Source organism: Thamnophis elegans, chromosome 2 (assembly GCF_009769535.1).
Source record: "Thamnophis elegans isolate rThaEle1 chromosome 2, rThaEle1.pri, whole genome shotgun sequence".
NCBI classification, from domain to species: Eukaryota; Metazoa; Chordata; class Lepidosauria; order Squamata; family Colubridae; genus Thamnophis; species Thamnophis elegans.
The window spans coordinates 12,962,925-12,986,060 of NC_045542.1; the positions used below are offsets into that span (position 1 = coordinate 12,962,925).

General features: G+C 43.6%; 1 protein-coding gene across 3 annotated transcripts in view; it reads left to right on the forward strand.

Annotated features, from left to right (window-relative positions):
• CXXC1 (CXXC finger protein 1) overlaps positions 1-23,136 on the forward strand; it is a 29,199-nt gene continuing 6,063 nt past the window's right edge. For 2 of the 3 annotated variants that reach the window (XM_032210228.1, XM_032210230.1), the window contains exons 1-10: positions 1-89; positions 728-843; positions 2,203-2,303; positions 4,364-4,506; positions 6,878-7,036; positions 7,203-7,229; positions 12,074-12,181; positions 15,146-15,330; positions 17,269-17,476; positions 21,205-21,315. In XM_032210228.1, coding sequence (XP_032066119.1) covers positions 87-89; positions 728-843; positions 2,203-2,303; positions 4,364-4,506; positions 6,878-7,036; positions 7,203-7,229; positions 12,074-12,181; positions 15,146-15,330; positions 17,269-17,476; positions 21,205-21,315 — 1,161 coding nt within the window. In that variant the 5' untranslated portion in view covers positions 1-86. The remainder of the gene's footprint in view (positions 90-727; positions 844-2,202; positions 2,304-4,363; positions 4,507-6,877; positions 7,037-7,202; positions 7,230-12,073; positions 12,182-15,145; positions 15,331-17,268; positions 17,477-21,204; positions 21,316-23,136) is intronic. The other variant, XM_032210229.1, reaches the window with a different exon arrangement.

Here is a 23,136-nt window from a genome sequence, read left to right on the forward strand (position 1 = left end):
ACGGATAGGAGCAGGCCGCCTGCCTTCCTGTCGCCTGGCCCCCTTGTCTGGATTCAGAAGAAAGGAGCTGGCCAAGCGGAGAGATCATGGTGAGCGGGCAAAGGGCTAAGGCTGCCTTTGGGTCGCTGACTCGCATCTGCTCCTATCAGAGCAGGGCCGTTTCAGGGCAAGGATGTCATCGAAGTCGGGCAAGCGGGATCCCGGCCGTGGAAGAGGAACGGCAGCTTGGTGGGAAGAAACAGAGTCTTCCGGAATCTTTCCCGAGTCCCCCCCCCCCCGTCCCGTCCCCCCCATTAGTGGGGCCGGTCAGTGGGCTGACCAACGGTGGAAACTGGGCTCTTTTAAGTTTTGCAAAGAAAATGGGACCGATCGGATCTGTAGGATGAGACGATTTGTCAGTTGAGCCAGGCGGGCTTCTTTTCTTACCAGCCAATTTTAAAAGCTGGATAAAGAGGATTTTCCAAACCTTTATTATTATTATTATTTTTGCAGGCCCTTTTGTCGGGGGCAGAGCTCAACACAATTGGGCTTCCTTGAAATTTCACTCATCTTGTCGGGATAAAGATCTCGTGATCTCCATTTATCCCTAGAAAATGTATTTTAAGGTTTTTTCCATTGCTGGATTCAAATACTTGAAATGGTGCGATTTAAAGATCAGGATTTCCTACTGTTAGCTTATAATGGCCATGTCATTGTTAATTCTTTCTGTTTTCTCCTGGAAATTCAGGATGAATTTTCGGACCCTGATTTGGCAGTTATGGGTGAAGAATCAAAATCTGAGAATGGAGAGAATGCTCCTGTCTATTGCATCTGTCGCAAACCTGATATCAATTGTTTCATGATGTGAGTATTGCTGGAAGGAATAAAAGAACTTGGTAATGGGAGCTCGCTCCTTCACAAAGGTTATGAGGTTGCATTGAGGATGGCAGCCAGTGCAAAACTCTTTTGCCAGTATGATATGTATTGGTTTATTTCAGCAAGGCCTCCTGGGACATGTTCTTTTTAAAAATGAATAATTTTAATTATTATAAAGGTTTTAAAAACTTCGTTCATTCTGGAGAATACTTTTCAACATAAAGATATCAATGGCAGATTAAAAGGGGAGGATGAAAAGGGCAAGAGAACAGGGTACAGTCAGAAGGAATAATAAAGGCACTATTGAATGAAGTAATTGTGCAGGCAAATTACCCAATATTTCTCAAATATTGGGAGGAAAATAATTAGAAAAATACTAATCTGTTTAGATTGACTCAATTTTAAACATATATCCAGAGGTTAACGCCTGTAAGAACCTGGAAAACGTTGGCAGATGATGCTTGGATCATACAAAGCATTGATACTGAAGAAGCTATTTCTGTCTGATAACTTGAATATTAATCAATAGCAAGTAAATATCATTAAATCCAAACAGTAGTTCTAAAAGAAGGTTAAGGCAAGTGCACATAAAAAGTAGGATGAAAAATGTTAAATATCTTGTGAGGTTTTTAATGGATTTAGTATAGGAGTCATCAGGAAAAGGCCACTATATGTGATGGAGCAGGGATGGGTAAAGTTTAAGATGATAAGATTACTTTGTTTTGTTTTTACCTTTATTAATTTGACAGTGTTTGTAAGTTGCAGAATTGTGGTTTGTGGCTCTTCTAAAATTAATGAACACGGTGCTTTGGATCCTATGCTTAGCCTGGGGATTTATTTTTAGGACCAGAACTTTAACTTTTTTGACATTTCTGATTTTCCCTTCAAGTATTCTTTTATGTTAGGAGCTTCAATCAGGATAAAAAAAGAGTCTTTGATGCTTAGATATTAGATATTGGAGAGGTAGAAGAAACTCTTGATCTTCTTGAGTTCATCTAAATATTTATTATTCAACTTTATCTCTTTAATTCACTCTTTTCCAATAAAAGATGCAGTGTTCTTAAGAGTTCCCTGTTATGCTCAGTTAGTTAGAGCCAGTTTGGTTAAGAGATCAGGCTGGAAACTGGGAGATCTTGAGTTCAAGTCTTGCTTTAATTGCAAAGCCAACTGGGTGACCATTGGCCACTTTCTCAGCCCTAGGACAGAGGCAGTAACACAGCACTTCAGCATTGACTTGAAGGGATACATACAGTTATATACGTAAGCAGATGAGTTAGCTCTCTTGTATAGATTCTCAAATGGCAGAAGAAATTTGGTTAATGAACCTTTACTTTTTGCTCTCTCCAGTGGCTGTGATCACTGCAATGAATGGTTCCATGGCCACTGCATTAACATTACTGAGAAGATGGCGAAAGCAATTCGAGAATGGTACTGCATGCAGTGCCGAGGTAAGTTTGAAATCCTGTTTGACTTTGTGTGTGTGTGTGTGTGTGTGTGTGTGTGTGTGTGTGTGTGTGTGTGAGAGAGAGAGAGAGAGAGAGAGAGAGAGAGAGAGAGAGAGAGAGAGAGAGATATAAAGATAAAGATAAATCTCTGAAGCATATATGGATATGTCCTTAACTGCTGTGCTAGACACTTAGGGATTTCCCCTCAAAATTTATACTTAAAATCTCATGGCAAAGCATGCTTCAGTAATGAAGCTTCAATAATAAATTAAAAAGAAAACCACCTTTTGATCTTTGATTCTATATAGCAAAGCTTTTTGTAGAATATAAAATATTTAAAGAATAATTGTTCTATATAATAAACAAGATTGACTAAATGCAGCCTAGCTTGAACTGGTAAAAATGCAGTTTCCAGGGACAAGAGAGAGCCAGTTTGGTGTAGTGGTTCTGACCCAGAAATCAGGAGACAGTGAGGTCTAGGCCTCCCTTAGGCATGAAAGCTGGCTGGGTGACTTAGGGTCAGTGACTCTTTCAATCCCCCCCACCCGCTTCCAGGTGGTTGTGGGGAAAATAGGAAGAGGAAGGAATACAATGCATGCTCATCCCTTTGAGTTATATAAAAAGGAGGGATAAAAATATAATAATAATACCTGGTGATGCGCAAATTGAAGATAAGCAGTGAGAAAAAAATCACAAAGTATCGGAACTTGCAAACTAAAGTTGAGCGACTGTGGAAAAAGAAATCGTGGGTTGTCCCAATTGTAATTGGAGCCCTTGAAGCAATACCTAAAGGGCTACCTTGCTATTTGGAAATTCTAAATTTATCAGACTTGAACATTCTGATTCTACAAAAAACCATCCTACTTGGAACAGCTTATATCCTCTGACGTTATCTTAACAGTTTCTAGGTCTGGGTTAGGACTCAAGCTTCTTTCTTTCTTAATACTATTTAAGGATATGTGTATTTAAGGATTTTCAGAATATGCTGCCTATTATTTAGATGCTGAGAAAGCTAGTTCTTCTCGCTTATCAAAAGAAATGGCCTTCGACCGGAGCTCTAAAGTTAGAAAAAGAGACCTATACCGCCATGCTAAAATACTAATATACTGTATATACTCGAGTATAAGCCTAGTTTTTCAGCCCACTTTTTGGGCTGAAAAAAGCCGCCTCGGCTTATACTCGAGTCAGTGAAAAATTTGCCCGAAATGGAGGAGAAAAAGGGGTGGGGCCATGCCGCTGGGTGACACTCGTGAATGGCCCAGTGCCCCTGTGAGTTTCCCCTCCCTCTGTGTCAGTTTGCCGCGCAGCGCGCACCGCACCATCCCCCCTCCTCACGTTCTAATGTAATGCAGGGCTGTCTTACGATTCCCCTTCCTCCCCCTCCTGCTGCTCTGCAACGATGTCCCACCTCCTCCTTGTTATGGCAAGCAGCCACATAGCGATGTCCCACCTCCTCTGGTACAGTGATCCAATGATAGGAATCACTGTGCCGTGTGTCATAGGAGGCGGGACATCGCTCCCGCGGCTGCACGGGACATCATCATCACAGCGGGACATCAGCATCATGAGGTGAGTGAAGTATTTCATTGAATACACCGCTAGTTTACTGTTTTTCTTTGAAATAAATATTCAAAAACATTATTGGTATCTATTTTTATTTTTGAAATTTACCGGTAGCTGCTGCATTTCCCACCCTAGGCTTATACTCGAGTCAATAACTTTTCCAGTTTTTTGTGGTAAAATTAGGTGCCTCGGCTTATATTCGGGTCGGCCTATACTCGAGTATATACGGTACACTTTTAAAAAGGCCTTAAAATTCCGGGTAACAAATGAAAATGATCTCAGCTTCCTGCTATTTTATTTCTAAAGGAGGAAGTATTTTCCGACTGTTCCTTTTGCTTTCTTTGGGCATAATTGTTTTAAGAATATATTCTGTTTTTCCAAGTAACCCAGAGAAGCATCCACAGTGTTAATATAAAATAAATAAATAAATCACACTGAGATAATTGTTTTTTGAAATGGGATACAGCTTCTCATAATGTAAATCGCTATTTCTTTTGCAGAAAGAGATCCCACCCTTGAAATCCGATATAGGCACAAAAAGTCCAAGGAGAAGGACCGGGAAGGGGACCGGGAACGTGCTGAAAAAGATGAGATGCGGGTGAAAGCCCAAGAACTGGCACTGGAACAGAGCCGCAACGCCAAAGTAAGGAGTGCAATGGAGATTACATCATCTTACAGGGCCTGGCATTCTAACTCCAGAACGTTGACATTGATTTGAACTGTTGGGTTCTCGGCTAGTATATTGAAGCAACTGCCTTTCCCTAACAGTTGTGCCCAGGCTAGTTTTTGTCATTTACTAGTTTTACATAGCCACAAGATCGAGATTTAATGTAGTCAAATAGGTAAATATCAAACTTAGTTTCTAGCTACTTGGGGACCCAGCTTTTGTGGCACGGCAGGAAGATGAAAACACTTTTAGAAGATCGTAGGATAGTTACAGATTCCTGAAGCCAAATTGCATTTATAAATTCAAGGCATTCCTTTCAGTCTGTTTAGTTAATATGCTAAATCAGATTCTCTTGAGATTTTCTTTCCCTTTCCTCATTGTTACTGATATGAATGCTTACACAAATTATTATTTATTACTATGACAAAATTACGTATTTTAAATCAGATGTGCCTCCTTAGGGTATATTTAGAGAGCTAGTTTCTGGTAGTGATTAAGGTCTGTACTAGAAACCAGGATACTTATAAGTTCTAGTTCCCCCTTGGGCATAAAAGGGTCACCCTGTCTCAGCACAACCCACCTCACAGAGTTCCTGTTAAGAGCAGGAGGAGGAGATATTTTGTATGCTGCCTTTAGTTGTAGAAAATAAAGTGGGGATATAAATCGAATAAATATCAGCTGGGCAACATCAGTTGCTTTTGTTGATATTTAATGTTTAAGCACCTTTGATTTTGCATTTTCCTCCTGTATTCTTTCTACAAATCTGAGATTAACCAAAGGCCCTTTTGAATCATGCACAGTGGAATAGGATTCATGAGACTTTGACTTGTGCAATTTTAGAATTCCCTTTATATTGCCTATATTAGTGCTTTCCATTTCCCCCCCTTCTTTTGCTGAAACCACTTCTCAGAAAGTCCTTTTTACCCAATATGGATAAAATACTTTAAATCAATTTACATGTCCCTGTTGTGTTTGGGGCAATGTGTTTTTGTTTGTCGTTATCCAAAGAAAAACAACTTTTATCCAATTCTGGATAATTTCCCAGGTTTGGGAAGCACTGGCATATATGGAATTATGTACTAGGAGTTGTTTTATAAAATGCAAAACAGAGAAATGATAAGTCAGCAAAACCATAATGGGAAAGTTTAAAAAGGAGCTTTGAAAAGACTGTTTTCTAATCCTGTCACTTTTGATCTAAATCTAGCAAGGTTTTATCTGAATTGAAAAGCACTACCTGTGTATTAGGAAAAGCCGAATTCTCCCAACTGAACAAGACATGGTTACTTTTAATTGTGGGATGTATCTCTTCTAGAAGCTGCTAAAGAACTCAGTGGGATTCATACCTGTAGGCTGAGCACGCCCTCACTAAAAGAATACTCATTCATACAGTGTTTCCTCAAAAATAAGACCCACTCTTTTCTTTTGTACCCCAAAATAAGCACCATGTCTTATTTTCGGGGGACGTCTTACCTGCTTATCTTAGGATCACCACAGCCAGGCCTCCCATGCCCCAACACTTGTTGCGCTGCTTCCCAACTTCTGTGTCCGCTTGCAGGCAGATCGTCGTGCCGATGCCACCCTAGCACCAGGATGTTGCATTGTGCCAGTGCTGCCACCCACATGCACAACGGCGCAACATGCCAGGTGGCATCCTGCCGAGAGCGGTGGCACTGGTGCAACATGCCATGCGGTGTCTGGCCGCGAGCAGCCACAGAAGAAGTTGGGCACTGGCGCGACAGGTGTCGAGTCATGGGAGGCCCTGCTGCCACTTGCTGCATTGACCATAATAAAACAGCAGGAGGAATAGATATAACTGAAAACTGCCAAAATAATCTCTCCCTCTTTATTATGAAGAACTGAGCAACCTGGGATCCTCATGCACCATTCTTACGACTCTGGAGATGATGGTTGTTGAAAACTGGTGGCATATTTTCCCATCACTATGAGTTGGAATAGAGTTAGCAAATTATGCTAAATGAGTGTTTAACATGCCCTGCAAAAACAAACCTTGATTTGCCAATTAATTTTACCCCTTCCCCCAGTCCTATTTCCCAACTCACTCATTATTACCATTATTAACCCAGGAGAGCAAAAAAAATATGTGTAGCCCTCAATCATGAGAAGGTTGCCTCAAACCCAAGAGATGAAGCTTACTTGTGCGTAAACCTGAACTGGAGGTCCTTGCCCGTGATTAATCTTGAGTCTTTGCTTGTGCATCCTGGTTCTTTTGAGGAACACGGCGACCACGCAGGGCGGGGAGTGTTTGAGACTAAGCCAGGGACAGAGCTTGATGGGATTCCTCAGGTTCAAAGCCCTTCTCCCATCTTTCTTGTTTCCTTCTTTGCAGCAGATCAAGCGCTCGGCCCGCATGTGCGGAGAATGTGAGGCCTGCCGGCGCACGGAGGACTGTGGGCAGTGTGATTTCTGCCGGGACATGAAGAAGTTTGGTGGGCCTAACAAAATCCGTCAGAAATGCCGCCTGAGGCAGTGCCAGGTTCGGGCTCGGGTGAGTGTTGTGGTGGGCAATTCCCTGCCCTTGAGATCATTGCATGTTTTCTCTAGAGGGCACTTTCTGGGCTGCTCATTCCCAAGAGGCAGCCACCTCGAATTTGAAGCTGTTGGTTGTGTGTAGCTCACACGTGATTTTTTTTTTCCCATTCTTTTCTTCCTAGGAGTCCTATAAATATTTTCCAGCTTCGGTAAGTTTCCTTTTTCCCTCCAGTTTTTTTTTTCTTTTCTTTTTTCTTTTTTCGTTTTTTAAAAAAAAATCTTAATGATCAGGATTAAGATAATAAGTGAGCGCTAAGTTTGGGACTCCTGGGCTTTTTTCCCCCCTAGATAGGGAAGCAGTCTGAAGGTTGGCCTATACATCCAATACAATGAGGTGGCGATAGCCAAAAGTGGTGGACTGAACTATTAAGAGCCAAGGTGGCGCAGTGGTTAAATGCAGCACTGCAGGCTACTGCTAGATCAGCAGTTCAGCGGTTCAAATCTCACCGGCTCAGGGTTGACTCAGCCTTCCATCCTTCCGAGGTGGGTAAAATGAGGACCCAGATTGTTGGGGGCAAGAGGCTGACTCTCTGTAAACTGCTTAGAGAGGGCTGAAAGCCCTATGAAGCGGTATATAAGTCTACTGCTATTGCTATTGCTATTTGAGATTGTGGGTGGAACTTCTCTCTTTTACATACAGGTAGTCCTCAGCTTACAATGTTTCCTTTAGTGAACGTTTGGAGTTACAACAGTGCTGGAAAAAAGTGACTTATGACCATGGTTCACACATAACGACCGTTGCAGCACCCCCATGGTCACGTGATCAAAAGTTGGCTGCTTGGCAACTGGCTCATATTTATGACGGTTGCAGTGTCCCCGGGGTCAGGTGACTTTCGGACAAGCAAAGTCAATAGGGAAGCCAGATTCACTTAATAACCGTATTACGAATGTAAACACCTGCAGTGGCCCATTTGACTGTGGCAAGAAAGGTCATGACAATGGAGCAAAACTTACTTAACAATCGTCTCGCGTAGCGACACATGTTGGGCTCCATTGTGGTCATAAATCAAGGACTACTTGTACATAGCACGGTGCGCCCATGTGAATCTCCCACTTAAAAGAGAAAACCAAGACAGAAGAGGGAGAAAGTTTTCCCCTCTGCCCTACTTTGGGTTTCCAAGCTTTTTAATTGTATGAGGTTTGTTGTCCTCTTCTTCCAACCCCAAGTAAGGCCAACCGTTGTGATTCCTAGGCCTTTTCTCTCTAATGATGCAGTCCACCCTTTCATCTTATCTCCACCTCATTCTGCTGCCTGTATAGATCCAGCTTAACCCATAGCGGGGTTCGTATTTGAAAGGCCGGGTACTGGAAGGCCCAGTTTGCATGCTTTCTGTATTGTATTAGGTGGCAGGTTTTGCTGGGCCGTTTGGCCTTGCTTCTTTGAGCTCTAAGCCTTTTCTCCTCTCCTCCTTTTTTTATTTTTTTTAAAGAAGTGGGTTTGGGGATTCTCTTTTTGCTGCCCGCGCTTTGCCGCTTGGCATTCAGCAAGCCCCCATTTCCTCTGTTTGCCACTCTGTGCACAGGAAGAGAAAGGGGGTGTGTTTGCACTGTCTTGGTGCCTGGTGCTTTTGTGAAGCCCGGCAGAATGGCTTCTTTAATGCTTTCCTCTTTCTCTCTTTCTCTTTTCTTTCCCCACCTTTTTCCCTCTCTCACTGCTTTCCCCCCGCTCTTTTCCCCACTTCCCCAATCGCTCAATAGATGTTACGGGGGCGGGAGGATGATCTGCAGATGCTAAAGGAACAGCTAGAATCGGCTGCCACACCAGAGCCTCTGTCGGATGATGATCTGCACATAGATCCCGATTTGTATCAGGAGCTTTGTTCAGGGGCCTTCGATGATCAGAATCTGGTGAGACCTATGGTAGACCCATTGCCTTGGGATTCCTAGGTCATGTTGGCAGGGTATTGCTTGCTTGGGTAGAACAACAACTGCCCTAGGATATAGTGCATGTCCTGGGCCCCCTGCCATTGTCATTCAAGGCCATGGAAGGACATCTGTCAAATGTGTTGGGAACTCCGGCTAAATGTTTGGCTCAACATTTCATGTGGGACTTGACTCAGTTTCTCAGCATTTAAATCTCCCTGCTTGCCCACTTTTGACTATTTCTTGAGCCTTTGTATCTTCAGTTTATTCTCCAGCAATCTTTTTTGCCTTGATTTTCCCCCTTATTCCTTTTATCTTCTCCCTCTGATTCTTCCCCCCACCCCCCACCCCGCTTCCTCTCAGCTCTGCTTTTTCTGCTGACTCCTCTGCCTCTCTATCTGCAAAGATGCCCAATTCTAGGCTTTTTGCTTGCCTCTTGCCCTTTGCTTAGCCGCCCGTAGGTTTTCTTATGAACGTTACATGTCTCTCGCAGGAGCTGCACTATCAATCATTGTTCCATGGACAGTTCTTCCCCCTAGCCCGTAACTGAGAATATTTGTAAATGGTCAAGAGGTGGTTACTTTGTCAGACAAGCTCTTGCAAATTGCCCCACAGGACATACATCTGGGGGAAAAAATACGGGTCTTTGATTTGGTTTCTAAATATTTTTGTTAGTGTAATTTGGTTTTTCAAATTATTTTAGAAAAGGTCACTCTAGCGTGCTTACCTGAGTCTGTAGTGGGAAATGCAGGTATCCATTACTCATTCAACATGACAGCCTCACCATCGTTATTGGATTGCAATTCAGGCCTTTGGCAACCGCAATTACAATGGTTGCCGTGTCCCCCTGACCCATGTTATCGCTATCTGTGATCTTCCATGCTGACTTCTACCAAGCAAAGTCAATGGAGAAGCCTGCGGGAGGTTACGAATGGCCGTCATGGGACGTGGTGGGATTCGTCTTAATGCCTGCCGCTGGAACTGCCATTGTAAGTTGGTGGGTTCACATGATATTGCACTTTGCAATAGCATCATTTAGAGAGAGTATTCCCAGTCCCCATAACTGCCATTAATCAAGGACTATCTGCATAATAACCTTTGCACAGTGAACTAGAGTGTAATAGGCACTAAAGAGCCATTTTTAAAAAATTAATACAAATGGCCAGTCTTACTTTGCTTATTTGAGGCTGGGTTAGGCATTAATGAGACAGTGCCACGCATCTTAAGGCATAATAATAGACTTTTGTTAGTTAGGTGCTCTATTGATGTAGTATAGATATTTCTCACTTACCTCCCATTCATTTACTGGCCCAGCCATAACCTATTCACACCCTTTGCAACATTCTTCAGTCATGTGATTGCTATTGCAGTCAGCATGCATTGTCTTATGCCTGACCTATGGGTTTTTCTTACCCCCCCCCCCCCCCGAAACACACAGAGTGCAGAGCAGAGAGATTGGAGAGAAAGGGACTGCAAGAAAGTAAGCTGTTTGTTCTTCTACACATTGAAAGCAATGTGATTCTGCCAGCAGCCTGATGCTTCAGTACTCCTTTGAAATCTTTTTCTCTCCAATCTCTTTCTTCTGTGAAGGAGTTGGGGAGGAAAAAAGGAAGTGATTTCTGTAGGCAATTGCTCCTTTGCCTGCCCTTCCCCCCCCAGAGCAGAAAGATTGGAAAGAGATTTCAAGAGAGTAAGCTCTTCTATATATTGAGGGCAGCGTGATCTCATGGATAGTTCAAATCTGACAGCTGCAGATGTGCTAGGCCAGGGCTGTCAAACTCCCGTCCCATTGGCTGGATGAGTCGCATGCTGGCTACGCCCACAGCCCATTTAGCGAAGGGGGGGAAATGGCCCAATACATCACGTGATGCTGCCATGACGGTCAGTTTGACACCCCTGTGCTAGGCAAACAGCTTAATCTCCTGACATCTTTTTCTCTCCAATCTCTCCTCTATGGGAGAAAAAAAAGCAAGCAGTTTCTTTAGCCAATCGCTCCTTGCCATGGAGCGGAAAAATTGGAAAGAGATTTCAAGAGAGTAAACTGTTCTTTCATGCCTCAAAAGCTGAATGATTGCACTGACAGTGAGAAAGGGTGAGGCAAAGGGGAGATTGCCTATATACATTGCTTGCTTCCCCCCCCCCCCCGCTCCTCCCCCTAGAGTGGAAAGATTGGAGACAGGGGTTTCAAGAGAGTGAAGCACATAGCATGTGGTTCCCATCTCTGGGCTAGAGTGCAAAAACATTGCCTTTAGTGTACAAGACAGTAAGCAGGCACTCGGGCATTCAAAGGCAGGGGAGTGGTTAGGAGTCAAACAAAAGCTGGAGGTGTGAAACTGGGTAGTCTTATTTCTTTCCAGTTGGAAGTCAGTCACATGCTTTCCCAATTAGTGACTGTTTTACTTAGTGGCAGAGCTGCTGATCCCAATTAGGGTTGTTAAGCAAGGACTATCTGTATAACTACAAAGCACCTAACTGGCAAAGGTATATACTTTCCATGTCTGTTGGCCATACTAGCTGGGCTTTTAAGAATTCTAACTCAAATGCGTTAGAAAGATCCTAGGAAGCTGGAAGCAAGTTGTGTGAATAGAGTGACTCAGAGTGAGCCCAAGGCAGATGTTACACTCTTATGGCTCCCATAAAACTGGGGTTTTTAATGTTTGCCTCCGATAGAGGTTGAATTTCTACTCATTTTGAGATGTTGTTGTGTGCTTAACTAATAGTTTAAAGATCAGCAGCATTGACTCCTAGGCCAGATGCGCTTTCCTTTCTAAATTCCAATCTTCCTGAAGAAAAGAAAATCTTGGATTGTCAGCATCTGTGACAACTTGACCATTAATGGAGCTGGAGCGTGCAGTTTCATGTATTCAATACATTTCTATTTTACATTTTCATTGTTCTTTTTAAATAATCCCAAAATGTAATTACCTTGGTTTCTTTTTCTTTTTCTCAAAGAGGTTCTATTACACAATAAGTTGCTAGCCAGAGTAATAGAATTACAGGGATGGTATTTCCTGAAAGAAGAAATGGAAGCAAAGCTGACAGCTGTTTGACTTTTCTTTTTAAAAGTCTTGTTCTGGAAATGTTAAACTTCCCCCCACTTTTTTCTTTTGTGTCTTATTCCTTCTTTTAGCCGTGGCTCAGTGACACAGACGATGTGCCCTTCCTTGATCCCGTGTTGCGGAAACGTGCAGTGAAAGTGAAGCATGTCAAGCGAAGGGAAAAGAAGTCAGAGAAGAAGGTAGGAACCCAACACGGCAAGTTGCCAAGATGGGAAGTGGATTTTTTTTTTGAAATATATTTTTATTGTTTTTTCATTTAAAACAGTGCAGCACCGCGAGGTCGAAGTGACCATACAGTCACATTATATACACATAATCTCATCCAATAACTGTTAGCCTACTTAATACATTATCTATCCTTCCATCCAATCACATTATTTGCAGTTTGTTCCAGTCTTGTCACCTTGTCTTATACCAATAATAAAATCTGTTCCAAACTTCAAAATATTCCGATCCCCCTTTATTTTTTAGTTCAAGAGTGAGCTGATCTGCTTCTGCACAGGCCAAATTTTTTCTAAATATATCTAACTCTGATGGTGTATTTTCTTTTTTCCAATACTGCGCGTAAGTTATACGCACCGGAGTTAGTACATGTATAATTAGAGAAAGCACATCTTTCTTATACCCCTACGGTATTATGCCTAGGAGAAATTTTTTTGGTTTGAACAAAATTTGATCTCGGAAATGGGATTTTTAATGGGAAGAAAATCACCTTCTAAAGCTGTAATTCCTTCCACAATGTGCTTAGAAGTCCATCAAAGTTGGCTTTCTTTAATGGTTTGTGAGGAACCTATTTTTCGTTTTCTTCCTCCTTGATTTAAAATGGCCAGGTCCGAGACATCAGAAAGAAAAGAACTTCCTAGTTTACTTATTTATTTATTAGATGTATATCCTGCCTTTCATTCAGGAGCTCAATACAGCAGGCACCTCCCATTTCCCCCCACACCAATAATCTTATGTGTTATAGCTGAGCTGAAAGTGACTGCCTGACCCAAAGTCAACCAGTGAATTTCTATGTTAGAGTTAGACTTCAGCCTAGGTCTTTTCAGTCCTACACCCCTGGCCCCTTAACGGCTGTATCACAGTGGCTCTCAAACTCCCTTGGTTATCAGTTGCAATCAGCCATGTGCTGGATGCGCAAAATAGAAATAGGAATCTTGATGCTGAGCTATCCTCTAGGCTGGGGGTCCCCAACCTCTGGTCCATGAACCAACACTGGGCCACGACATGCCAGAACCCGGGCCACACAAACAAGCAAAGCCCCGTCTGTGGGATGCAGGCAGCACACAAAACCACACTCCCTCCAGTCCGCAGAAAAATCTTCTCTCCACAAAACCGGTCCCTGGTGTTCAAAAGTTTGGGGGCTTCTCCTCTAGACCAGTGTTTCTCAACCTCAGAAACTTTTTAAGATGTGTGGACTTACCATAATTCCCCAGGTGGGAGATGGCCCATCCATTTTTAAATTATATTAAAAAATCATGGATTGTTTGATTTTGGCTTAGCATATTTTGTGAGCTCAGCCAGCAATAGTTAATTGCATAATGTACAACATAAACAAGCCAGCTGGCATGATTTGTGGATTAGGCCACTACACTGTTGTCATGACAAGAGTGTTGGATTTGATGTGGGGAGACCCAGGACCAAATCCCTACCTAAACTGAAAATCTTTGGATGACTTCGAGTCACCATCTCTTAGCCTAAACTACTTCAGACTGAAAGAGGTAGGAAAAGATACCATCTGCTTTCTGAAGGAAAAGCTGAATATCACGTAGAAACATTTTTTCCGTCCTGCCTTTGATTGAAGAGAAAAATACAAGAATTGCCCACCTGGTAGCTTGAAAGCATGCAAATGTGAGTAGATGAATAGGTACCACTTTGATGGGCAGGTAACAGCATTCCCTGCACCTTGGATTAAAGTCATGCTGTCCACATGACCATGGAAGTGTCTTTGGACAATCCCTTGGTTAAGAAATGGAGATTGGTACTGCCCCCAGAGTTGAAACAAGTGGATAGGGGAAACTTTTACCTTTACCTTTAGTCTTACGGGAGATGCTAAAGTGAATAGGTGGTGACTTGTAGCCTTTTTGTTTTAGTAAGAAAAAGATGGAGAATCTGGGTTTCCCAAGTCCAGGACTTAAATTGCTATATATACTGAGTCTGAAATAGTGTTTCCTGTTTAGATCAGGTCAGGATCCATCCAGTCTAGCCAGTGTTTCTCAACCTCATCCACTTTATTATTATTTTTTAGCAGATTTTTTAAAATTATTTTTTCCCTTCTACAACACCTTACAGTCATTACATCAATAGTGTTATGTCATCATACCTGTACATGTATATAATATTTCACTTCTATATTTACACACCTTTATACACAGCTCTCTATATTTATATATATTGTTTTTTGGCTTAATTAATTTTATCCTTGTTTTGCAGCCATTTGTACCAATTGCTCCAAATTTCATAATATTCTGACTCGTCTTTATCTTTTAATTTCAGTGTTAATTTGTCCATCTCTGCACAATCCAAAGTTTTTTTAATCACTAATTCGTCCAAGGGGGTATTATTTTGTTTCCAGCATTGGGCAAATGCTATTCTAGCTGTAGTTAGCAGATGTGTTAATATGTACTTAATTTTCTTTGTATATCTCCCTTTGATTATTCCCAGTAGAAAGATTTCGGGTTTGTATTTTATCTGTTCTCCTGTAATTTCTTGCACCCATTTCCAAATTTTTGTCCAATATTTTTGTGTTTCCGGACAGGTCCACCATATTTGATAATAGGTCCCTTGTACTCATCCACTTTAAGATGTGTGAACTTCGGTTCCCAAAATTTCCAGCAATCAGAATCCACGCTAGCCTGGGAATTCTGGGAACTGAAACCTACACCTCTTAAAGTGGAGGAGGTTGAGAAACATTGAGCCTGGCCTTGATTTCCAGTTTCAACCAACCATCTGTTGAATGCAAGAGCATTAAAAAACAACAACAACCCAAGGGTGCCCAAGAAATATGAGTCTTGAGGTTGAGAAATATGGCCTTCATGTTAAGAATCTTCTCATTGGGGGAAAGAAAGGAGCTGAAAGTGGTTTGATTTCCCTTTGGAAATCTCTATAAATAATGAGCCCTCTTTGTGCCTCTTGCTCTGCAGAAGGAGGAAAAATATAAGCGACACAAGCAGAAGCAGAAACACCGTGACAGATCAAAACATGCCGAACGGGTGGATGCCAAAGATCCTTCTTCTTTACATCAGTGCCTGGGCCCCGGCTGCATCCAAGCTGCCCGGGCTACCTCCAAGTATTGCTCCGATGAATGCGGAATGAAGTTGGCAGCCAAGTAAGAACTATGTCTCCTTGGCGCCGTTTCTCCTCGGTATTTACTTTCCAGCTGGATTAGGGGAAGGGGGACTTTGCTTGTGGAGCTGGAGTGAGATGAAAGGGTTAGATAGATATTGGTAGTGAAATATGGGCATCATCCCCCCCCACCTCCAAACTTCAGCTGTATGGAAAGAGAATTATGATGAAACTAAAAGGGACAGTTTGGGGAACTAGTGTTATAATCCATAATAGAAACCTCTTATGGTAGAAGAGCACATGGGCACCTCTGATGCCAGCCTTTGGTTTAGATTTATTATTATTATTAAGAATTTATATGCCGCCCTTTTCCCTGGAGGGACTCAGGGCGGCTTACAATAATAAGGGGAAGGGGGTGCAAGACAAGACTTAAAGGAAAAAAAAAAATCGTGAATAAAAGAAAATTATCCATAAAAACACAACATTCATTCAACATTCGGGCGGGGTGAGAGTAATCCTATCCCCAGGCCTGACGGGATAGCCAGGTCTTCAGGGCTGTGCGGAAGGCCTGGACTGTGGTGAGGGTACGGATCTCCACGGGGAGGGTGTTCCATAATGTCGGAGCTGCAACTGAGAAGGCTCTCCTCCGCGTAGTCGCCAGTCGGCACTGACTGGCGGATGGAATTCGGAGGAGGCCTACTCTGTGCGATCTGATGGGACGCAGGGAGCTAATTGGCAGGAGGCGGTCTCTCAAATAGTCAGATCCACTACCATGGAGCGCTTTATAGGTGGTAAGTAGGACCTTGAAGTGCACCCGACGATCAACAGGTAGCCAGCGCAGCTCACGGAGGATTGGTGTTATATGGGCGTACCGTGGTGCGCCCATAATCACTCGCGCGGCCGCGTTCTGAACTAGCTGAAGTCGTCGGATGCTCTTCAAGGGCAGCCCCATGTAGAGCACATTGCAGTATTCCAGCCTAGAGGTCACAAGGGCTCGAGTGACTGTTGTGAGAGCCTCCCGGTTCAGGTAGGGCCGCAACTGGCGTACCAGGCGAACCTGGGCAAATGCCCCCCTGGTCACAGCCGACAAGTGATGCTCAAAACTCAGCTGTGAATCCAGGAGGACTCCCAAGTTGCGGACCCTGTCTGAGGGGTGTAAATTTTGCCCCCCCAGCCTGATTGTTGGAACATTAGCCAAATTTTTGGGAGGAAAACACAACAGCCACTCGGTCTTTTCCGGGTTGAGTACCAGTTTGTTAGCTCTCATCCAGTCTTTAACAGCCTCAAGGCCCCGGTTCATCACGTCCACCGCTTCATTGAGTTGGCACGGGGCGGACAGATACAACTGGTGTGGAAACGTTTGGTGTGGACAGCAGTGGGGAACTATTTTTGTAGTGCATAGAGAACTTTTAAAGCACCTTTTCCTTCTACACATATAAAATACATTCATGGCTTTCTTTCTTTAAAAGCATCTGAGGCATTTACTGTTTTATTATGCCTTAAATCAGGGGTCGTCAACCCCCAGTCTGGCATGCCAAAAAGACTCAAAGCCCTATCTGGGGAATGGAGGCAGCACACCAAACTGTGCCCCCTCCAGTCGGGGGAAAACCCAGTGGTGCAATTCAGCCAGTTCTATCCGCTTTGGGCGAGCTGGTAGTGGTGGCGACAAGAGGCTGTTTTTGACGCTCTGTGCATGTGCACTCACATTTGCGAACCGGTAGCATAGGTAAGTTGGTTTCACCCTTGGAAAAAACCTCTCTTTGTGGAATCAGTCCCTGTTGCCCCAAGGATTGCCTTAAATAGTCCCTTTCAAGCTTATGCTACCCTTTAGGCAAATGAATTGCATAGGATAACATGTTGTATCTTTCATAGTGACCTGTGATGTTTCATATTGACCTATGATTGATCCTTCCTTCCTTCCTTCCTTCCTTCCTTCCTTCCTTCCTTCCTTCCTTCCTTCCTTCCTTCCTTCCTTTCTCAGCCGCATCTATGAGATCCTCCCACAACGCATACAGCAGTGGCAACAAAGTCCATGCGTAGCGGAGGAGCATGGGAAGAAGCTGCTGGAGCGGATAAGGCGGGAGCAGCAGCAGGCGCGGCTTAAGTTACAAGAAATGGAACGCAAATTCCATGAATTGGAAGCTCTTATTGTCCGGGCTAAGCAGCAGGCTATCAAGGAAGATGAAGAGGTACCTGGAAAATGTGGAGGAGGAAGAGATAGAATTGTTGGATACTATCTTAGAACAGAAAGGGGAGCTTGGATAGATACAGTTAGAGCTTTTTGGCATCTTAACTCTATACACCTATTTTTCATCTATGCAGCTTAGATTGTAAATCATCCAGAGTCATAGATTGAGATAGGCGGCTGAAGAAATAGAAATAAATACATAAATACATAGACATAGATTTCCAAATATTTCTAAACACCAGTATGCTTGTGTGCGTTCCCAAATTACATTGAGGCCATCTCTATAATGTCAGAAGAACTAAGCAGTCATTCATCAATAAATATTTTTCATTGATGAAAAAGCTTTGTTAACTCTTGATTTAAGCCACAGAGGAAACACTGTTAAAAGATAGGGTATCTATCCTCTTGTCTTGATGAATTAATTAATGAGAAATCAGTTGCTTTAGCTGCTACTTATTCTGCCAGTCCATTGTATTTGTCCTGAGTTTGCTTACATTAGCATCATTGGCTAGTTGAGACTTGCCAAACCTGATAAGTATAATTTTAGGTTGAAGTTAAAGTGTAATGGTGGAACTCCTGACCATTTCTTTTGTTAACAGTGCATTAACGTGTGAGGAAATAGTAATAATTCTTGATTAGAATACTAAGAATTCTTTTAGAATGTTCTCAAACAGTTAGCACAACATCTGTCCCTTTATTTCCTAAGCAAATGATTGTCCTTTCCCCAATTATATTAACAAAGTATAATCCAGTACATGGAGTGTATTGAATTGCCTATCTCCTCCTGCTCTCTGTGTGGCACTTTCTGATGTGAATTTTGAGTGGAATTTCCCCTGAGCCTGAACCCATTATGTGCTGTGTGATATTACTGCAGCAGTTAAAGTACCCTGAACTTTTCAGCTTCCTGGCTGGGAGGACAAAAAACAGTGGGCAGAACCCAGTGAAAAACAGGTCAGTAGTGATGTGGTGGCAGATACCTAATACCTAATTTGAGAAAGTCGGACAGATTTCTCAAGGCTGATTTGGAGCAGAATTACCATTGTGTATTGAGAAGTGTGAAATGGTACAATTTACTAGTCTATGTAATGCCCTAGAGCAGTGGTCTCCAACCTTGGCAACTTTAAGACTTGTGGACTTCAACTCCCAGAGTTCCTCAGCCAGCAAAGCTGGCTGAGGAACCCTGGGAGTTGAAGTCCACAGGTCTTAAAGTTGCCAAGGTTGGAGACCACTGCCCTAGAGAGTCAATCTGGTGCCTTGGTTTAAGGTCCTGGACTAGAAACCAGGTGACGGTGAGTTCTAGTCCCTCCTCAGCCACAGTGCCAATTGGATGACGCTGTCTAGTGGCTCTCTCAGCCCTAAGAAGGCAAAGGCAAATCACTTCTGAAAATCTTGTCAAGAAAATCACAGGTTGAACCTCAGATTATGGCCATTTGTTCAGCAACAATTCAAAGACTTGACAGTACTAAATGAAGGGTACTTCCTACTGGTCCTTGAAATTCCAGCCATTGCAGTGTCCCTGCAGTCACATGATCAAAATTCACGACTGCAGGACGTATTGAACTCCCTCTTCCTGCCTATCTTCCCACCGTCTCTACCCATTTGGCTGCCCTGCACTTCGCCCACCCACCCCGCTGCTGCTGTCCCCAGCTGACGTTCGGCATATACTTCTTCACGCAGCTGGCCTGGGATCCATTACCTGGGGCAGACCCAGTATGTGCACGACAAAGGCAGTGGAGCCTTACCTGCTGAAGGGAGCTTACCGTGTTCGGCAGGCAAGGGCAGCAGTAAGAGCCGAGGTGGCACAGTGGGTAGAGTGCAGTACTGCAGGCCATTTCAGCTGACTGCTATCTGCAGTTCAGCGGTTCAAATCTCACCGGCTCAGGGTTGACTCCGCCTTCGATCCTTCCGAGGTGGGCAAAATGAGGACCCAGATTGTGGGGGGCGATATGCTGACTCTGTAAACCACTTAGAGAGGGCTGAAAGCCCTATGAAGCGGTATATAAGTCTAACTGCTATTGCTAGTGCAGAAGAAGGAGCTCTTCCTTCCACTGCCAGTATGAGATGTGACACTGCAGAAAGTGGGAGACTGCAGTGGGGGAGGCTGGCAAGGCGGGGTGCACTTCGTTGCTTGGGAGGCAGCTGTGGCTCCCCAAATGAAGACGGCTACGGGGGAGTCATTCTGGGTGGCAGCAGAACTGGAAGAAATGGGCAAGGGCTTCCTAGAAGCGCTGCCTACATTTTACACCTTCCGTTGGAAGAGCTCCTTATTAACTGATCCGCAGGCTTGTGCTTTGTGAGGCTTTTCAAGAGGGAGTCTGTCAGAGAGGGTCTGTAGGTGCTGGGCTTGCCTCCACCCTTCTTTGGAGACCACAGACCGGATCTTCGGGAGCGCTTCCAACGTGAGCTGCAGAGTATGCATTACATTTTCCCACATCCTTCTGTTTCCTCCAGTTCCGCTACCAGCCTGAACAGCACCTTCTGTGCAGCTGCCACATAAGCAGCCACCGCTGCCTTGCCTGGCAAGGCAGTACATTAACTCTTGCTACCCCATCTTGCTGCGCTCCCCACAGTCTGTGGGCTTTCGCTCCTTGCTGTAGTGGCAGAAGACGGGGCTTCTCCACCTGCAATGCTGCCTGCCTCCTTCCTGACTGAGTCTGGCGAATGCTGTTCGGCAGATGAGGCTTCACCACCTGCCACACTCACTGAGTGCTTTCTGGGACTATGCCCATGCCCAGTACCTGGATCCTGGATGAGCAGGGGGAGGAAGACAGTGAAGGTCGGCATGAGAGAGTGGGGCTCAGAGCAGGGGCAGATGGAATTCAGGGTATCCAAAATGCAGGGTACTCCATTTCCATCCAGCAGAGGTTGGGTGGGGGTGGGGAGATAGGTGGGCATTGATAGTTGTAGCTGAGGCAGTTGCACAGGGCAGGAGAAATGTGAGGTCCTCACCTAATGACTACAGTCTTGGCTTGGCCTAACTTAGCAATCTGTATTGCTGGGACTGCTGTCGTTAAGTCATGTAATATATGTCCATTACCAGTGGAAACTCCTGTTCCAATTAGGATCATAATCCAAGGACTACCTGTTTAGGGACTGGCACTGACTTGAAGGCGTATGTACACACACAAACACACACACCCCTCCCCCAAGACTTAATAACCTGGCTCTGCAAGCTTGGTTGGGAAAATGGCTAGATCTGCATATAGTGCTTCATGATAGTATGATTTGTTTAATTAGTGTTGTGTGATACTATATTTTTCCCACCTTTTAAAAAAGATATAATTCAAGACAGGATACCCAGCATTCCTGCTTCCTATTTTCCTCATAACAACAACAATCCTGTGAGGTGAATTCAGCTGAGAGAGAAAGAGACAGTCAGCTGGCTTTCCTGCCTGAGAAAGGCCTAGAACTTGCAGTCTCCTGATTTCTAGCCCAGCATATTCATCACTACACCAATGGCTCCTCTTTAAGGCTTAGTTTTCTGAATGTGTCCCATGACACCTGATTTGTTCAACAAGCTGTACTAAAAACCAAACCACCTCTCACCGCTTTATGCATGACGGCCACAGCATAATTCTCTGCACTTGGGTTGTTACCAGAGTCTTGGTTCTTCTTTGCTTGCCTGGTTGGATTAAAGGTTCTGTACATATATGGGGTAAGGACATATAGGGTAAGGTGCTAATTTCTTTAAAATTCAATTTGTTGTTTTGACCTCTGCTTGTTTCTTAGACCAGTGAAGGAGACAGCGATGACACAGATTTGCAGATATTCTGTGTTTCCTGTGGCCATCCCATCAACCCCAAAGTTGCCCTTCGCCACATGGAAAGATGTTATGCCAAGGTATGTCGGTTTCCCCAGGGCGGCTTCAGTGTGCTGTTGAATTGCATTTTGAAGGATTTAAGCATTGTGCAGGTAGTTCTCGAGTTACAACTACCCATTCAGTGAAATCCAGTGCTGAATTGGGGGGCGGAGGGATTTATAGCCAATCTCCAAAATTGCAACAACCCCATGATTTCTATGCAAAGTGGGTTGAGTAGTTGATAAGAAAGGTAGCAAGTCGCTCCTGCCACATTTTCTTGCAATTAGCTCCACCATGGAATATGAAATGGGACATATATGGAACATTGTATTCTGTAAGAAACTCCTGCTTACCTGGGCTCCCTTGTGCCTGCCAGCGGCCATCATTGTCCCCCCTGCTGCCCTCTTTTGTCTGGTGTCCTCACCCCACCCACCCCACACTCACCTGTTGCCTTTGCTAGCCTGCCAGCACTTCCTACTACATTGGCTCGTCCACCTGTGTTCCCCAATGGTACCTGCAGTTCCTCCCCCATGACACACCCTCCTGCACACCTGCTACTCTTCCTCTTCCTGCTTAATAACCTTTGAGGACCTGGGATGATGATGACAACTGGGATTGCTGTTACTAAGCGATGTGGTCACCTAACACTGCATTATGGCCCCATCACTTAGCAATAGTAATCCTGGACCCAATTGCCATCATCAACTGAGGACTACTGATACCTAAGCCATGAGTTGTCTTCCTTGCTTCAGGTTAGTATGATGTGAAATATTGAGGGGAATCAGTAAATAAATCATGGTTTATTGTTGGATTTTTAAATGGCAGCGGTGGCTTAATATGATTTGCAAAAGATAGCCGTATGCTCAGTTCCAGTTGCCTTTTAACTCCCAAAGTCACAGCATTCAGGACCATGGATAGCAAATAAGCTGGGCAGCAGCAACAAATCATATTGTTAATGCCTTTTTTAAAAACAAGCGTCAGAAACATTCATGTTAGCTATGCTTGCATGAAATACTTCTTTGTAGTTACTTTAATCATTTTTTATTTAACCTTAATAGAAAGTGGTGTGTGATGGTGAAAAACATTTAAAAGCATGGGAAAAATCCTTGAGACAAAAGAAGAGTATTATCAGTTAAATAAAAGAGTGTTTGAGAATGCAAGATGCCAAGGTACAACAATACGAAAGTCCAGGTATTTAGTTGTAGCTTCATGTGATTTATGAAGCCAGCCAATTATTCAAGCAATATTCATTAAATGAAGACAAGTGACTATTGTTATTTCTCCCCAAGGTTGTATAATTAAGGCTTCAGGGATTATTAAAATGTCAGAAAAGGTTACCTAACTTTTAGGGACATGCAAACTGTCCATTGGCAGAACATTTTCAGGTGGTGAAACAAATGAAGCTGTTGAGTGTGATTTATTTCAGCGTTTATATGGATGCTCAACTTAAAACTCTGAACTTTGGACAGTAAACTACAATATAAAACATCATACAAAGAATAAAAACAAGACACAATCAAAAATTGATTGGGAGTACATTGAGGAAAAAGCCAAGTAGTGGCTGATAAGGAGCGAATGTTAGAGGTAGTGTGTTTGTCAATCCTTCTGTTGCCATCGTACGGGGGCTGCATCCCTAGAATGGTACAGGTAGTCCTCGACTTACAACAGTTCATTTCGTGACCTGTTCAAAGTTACGGTGGCATGTGACTGTTTTCACCCTTCCGACCGCTGCAACATCCTCATGGTCAGGTGATCAAAATACAGGCACTTTGACAACCGGTTCATATTTGGGACAGTTGCAGCGTCCCGGGGTCTTTGTGAGTAATTTTTTGCAACTTCTGATAAGCAGAATCGATGGAGGG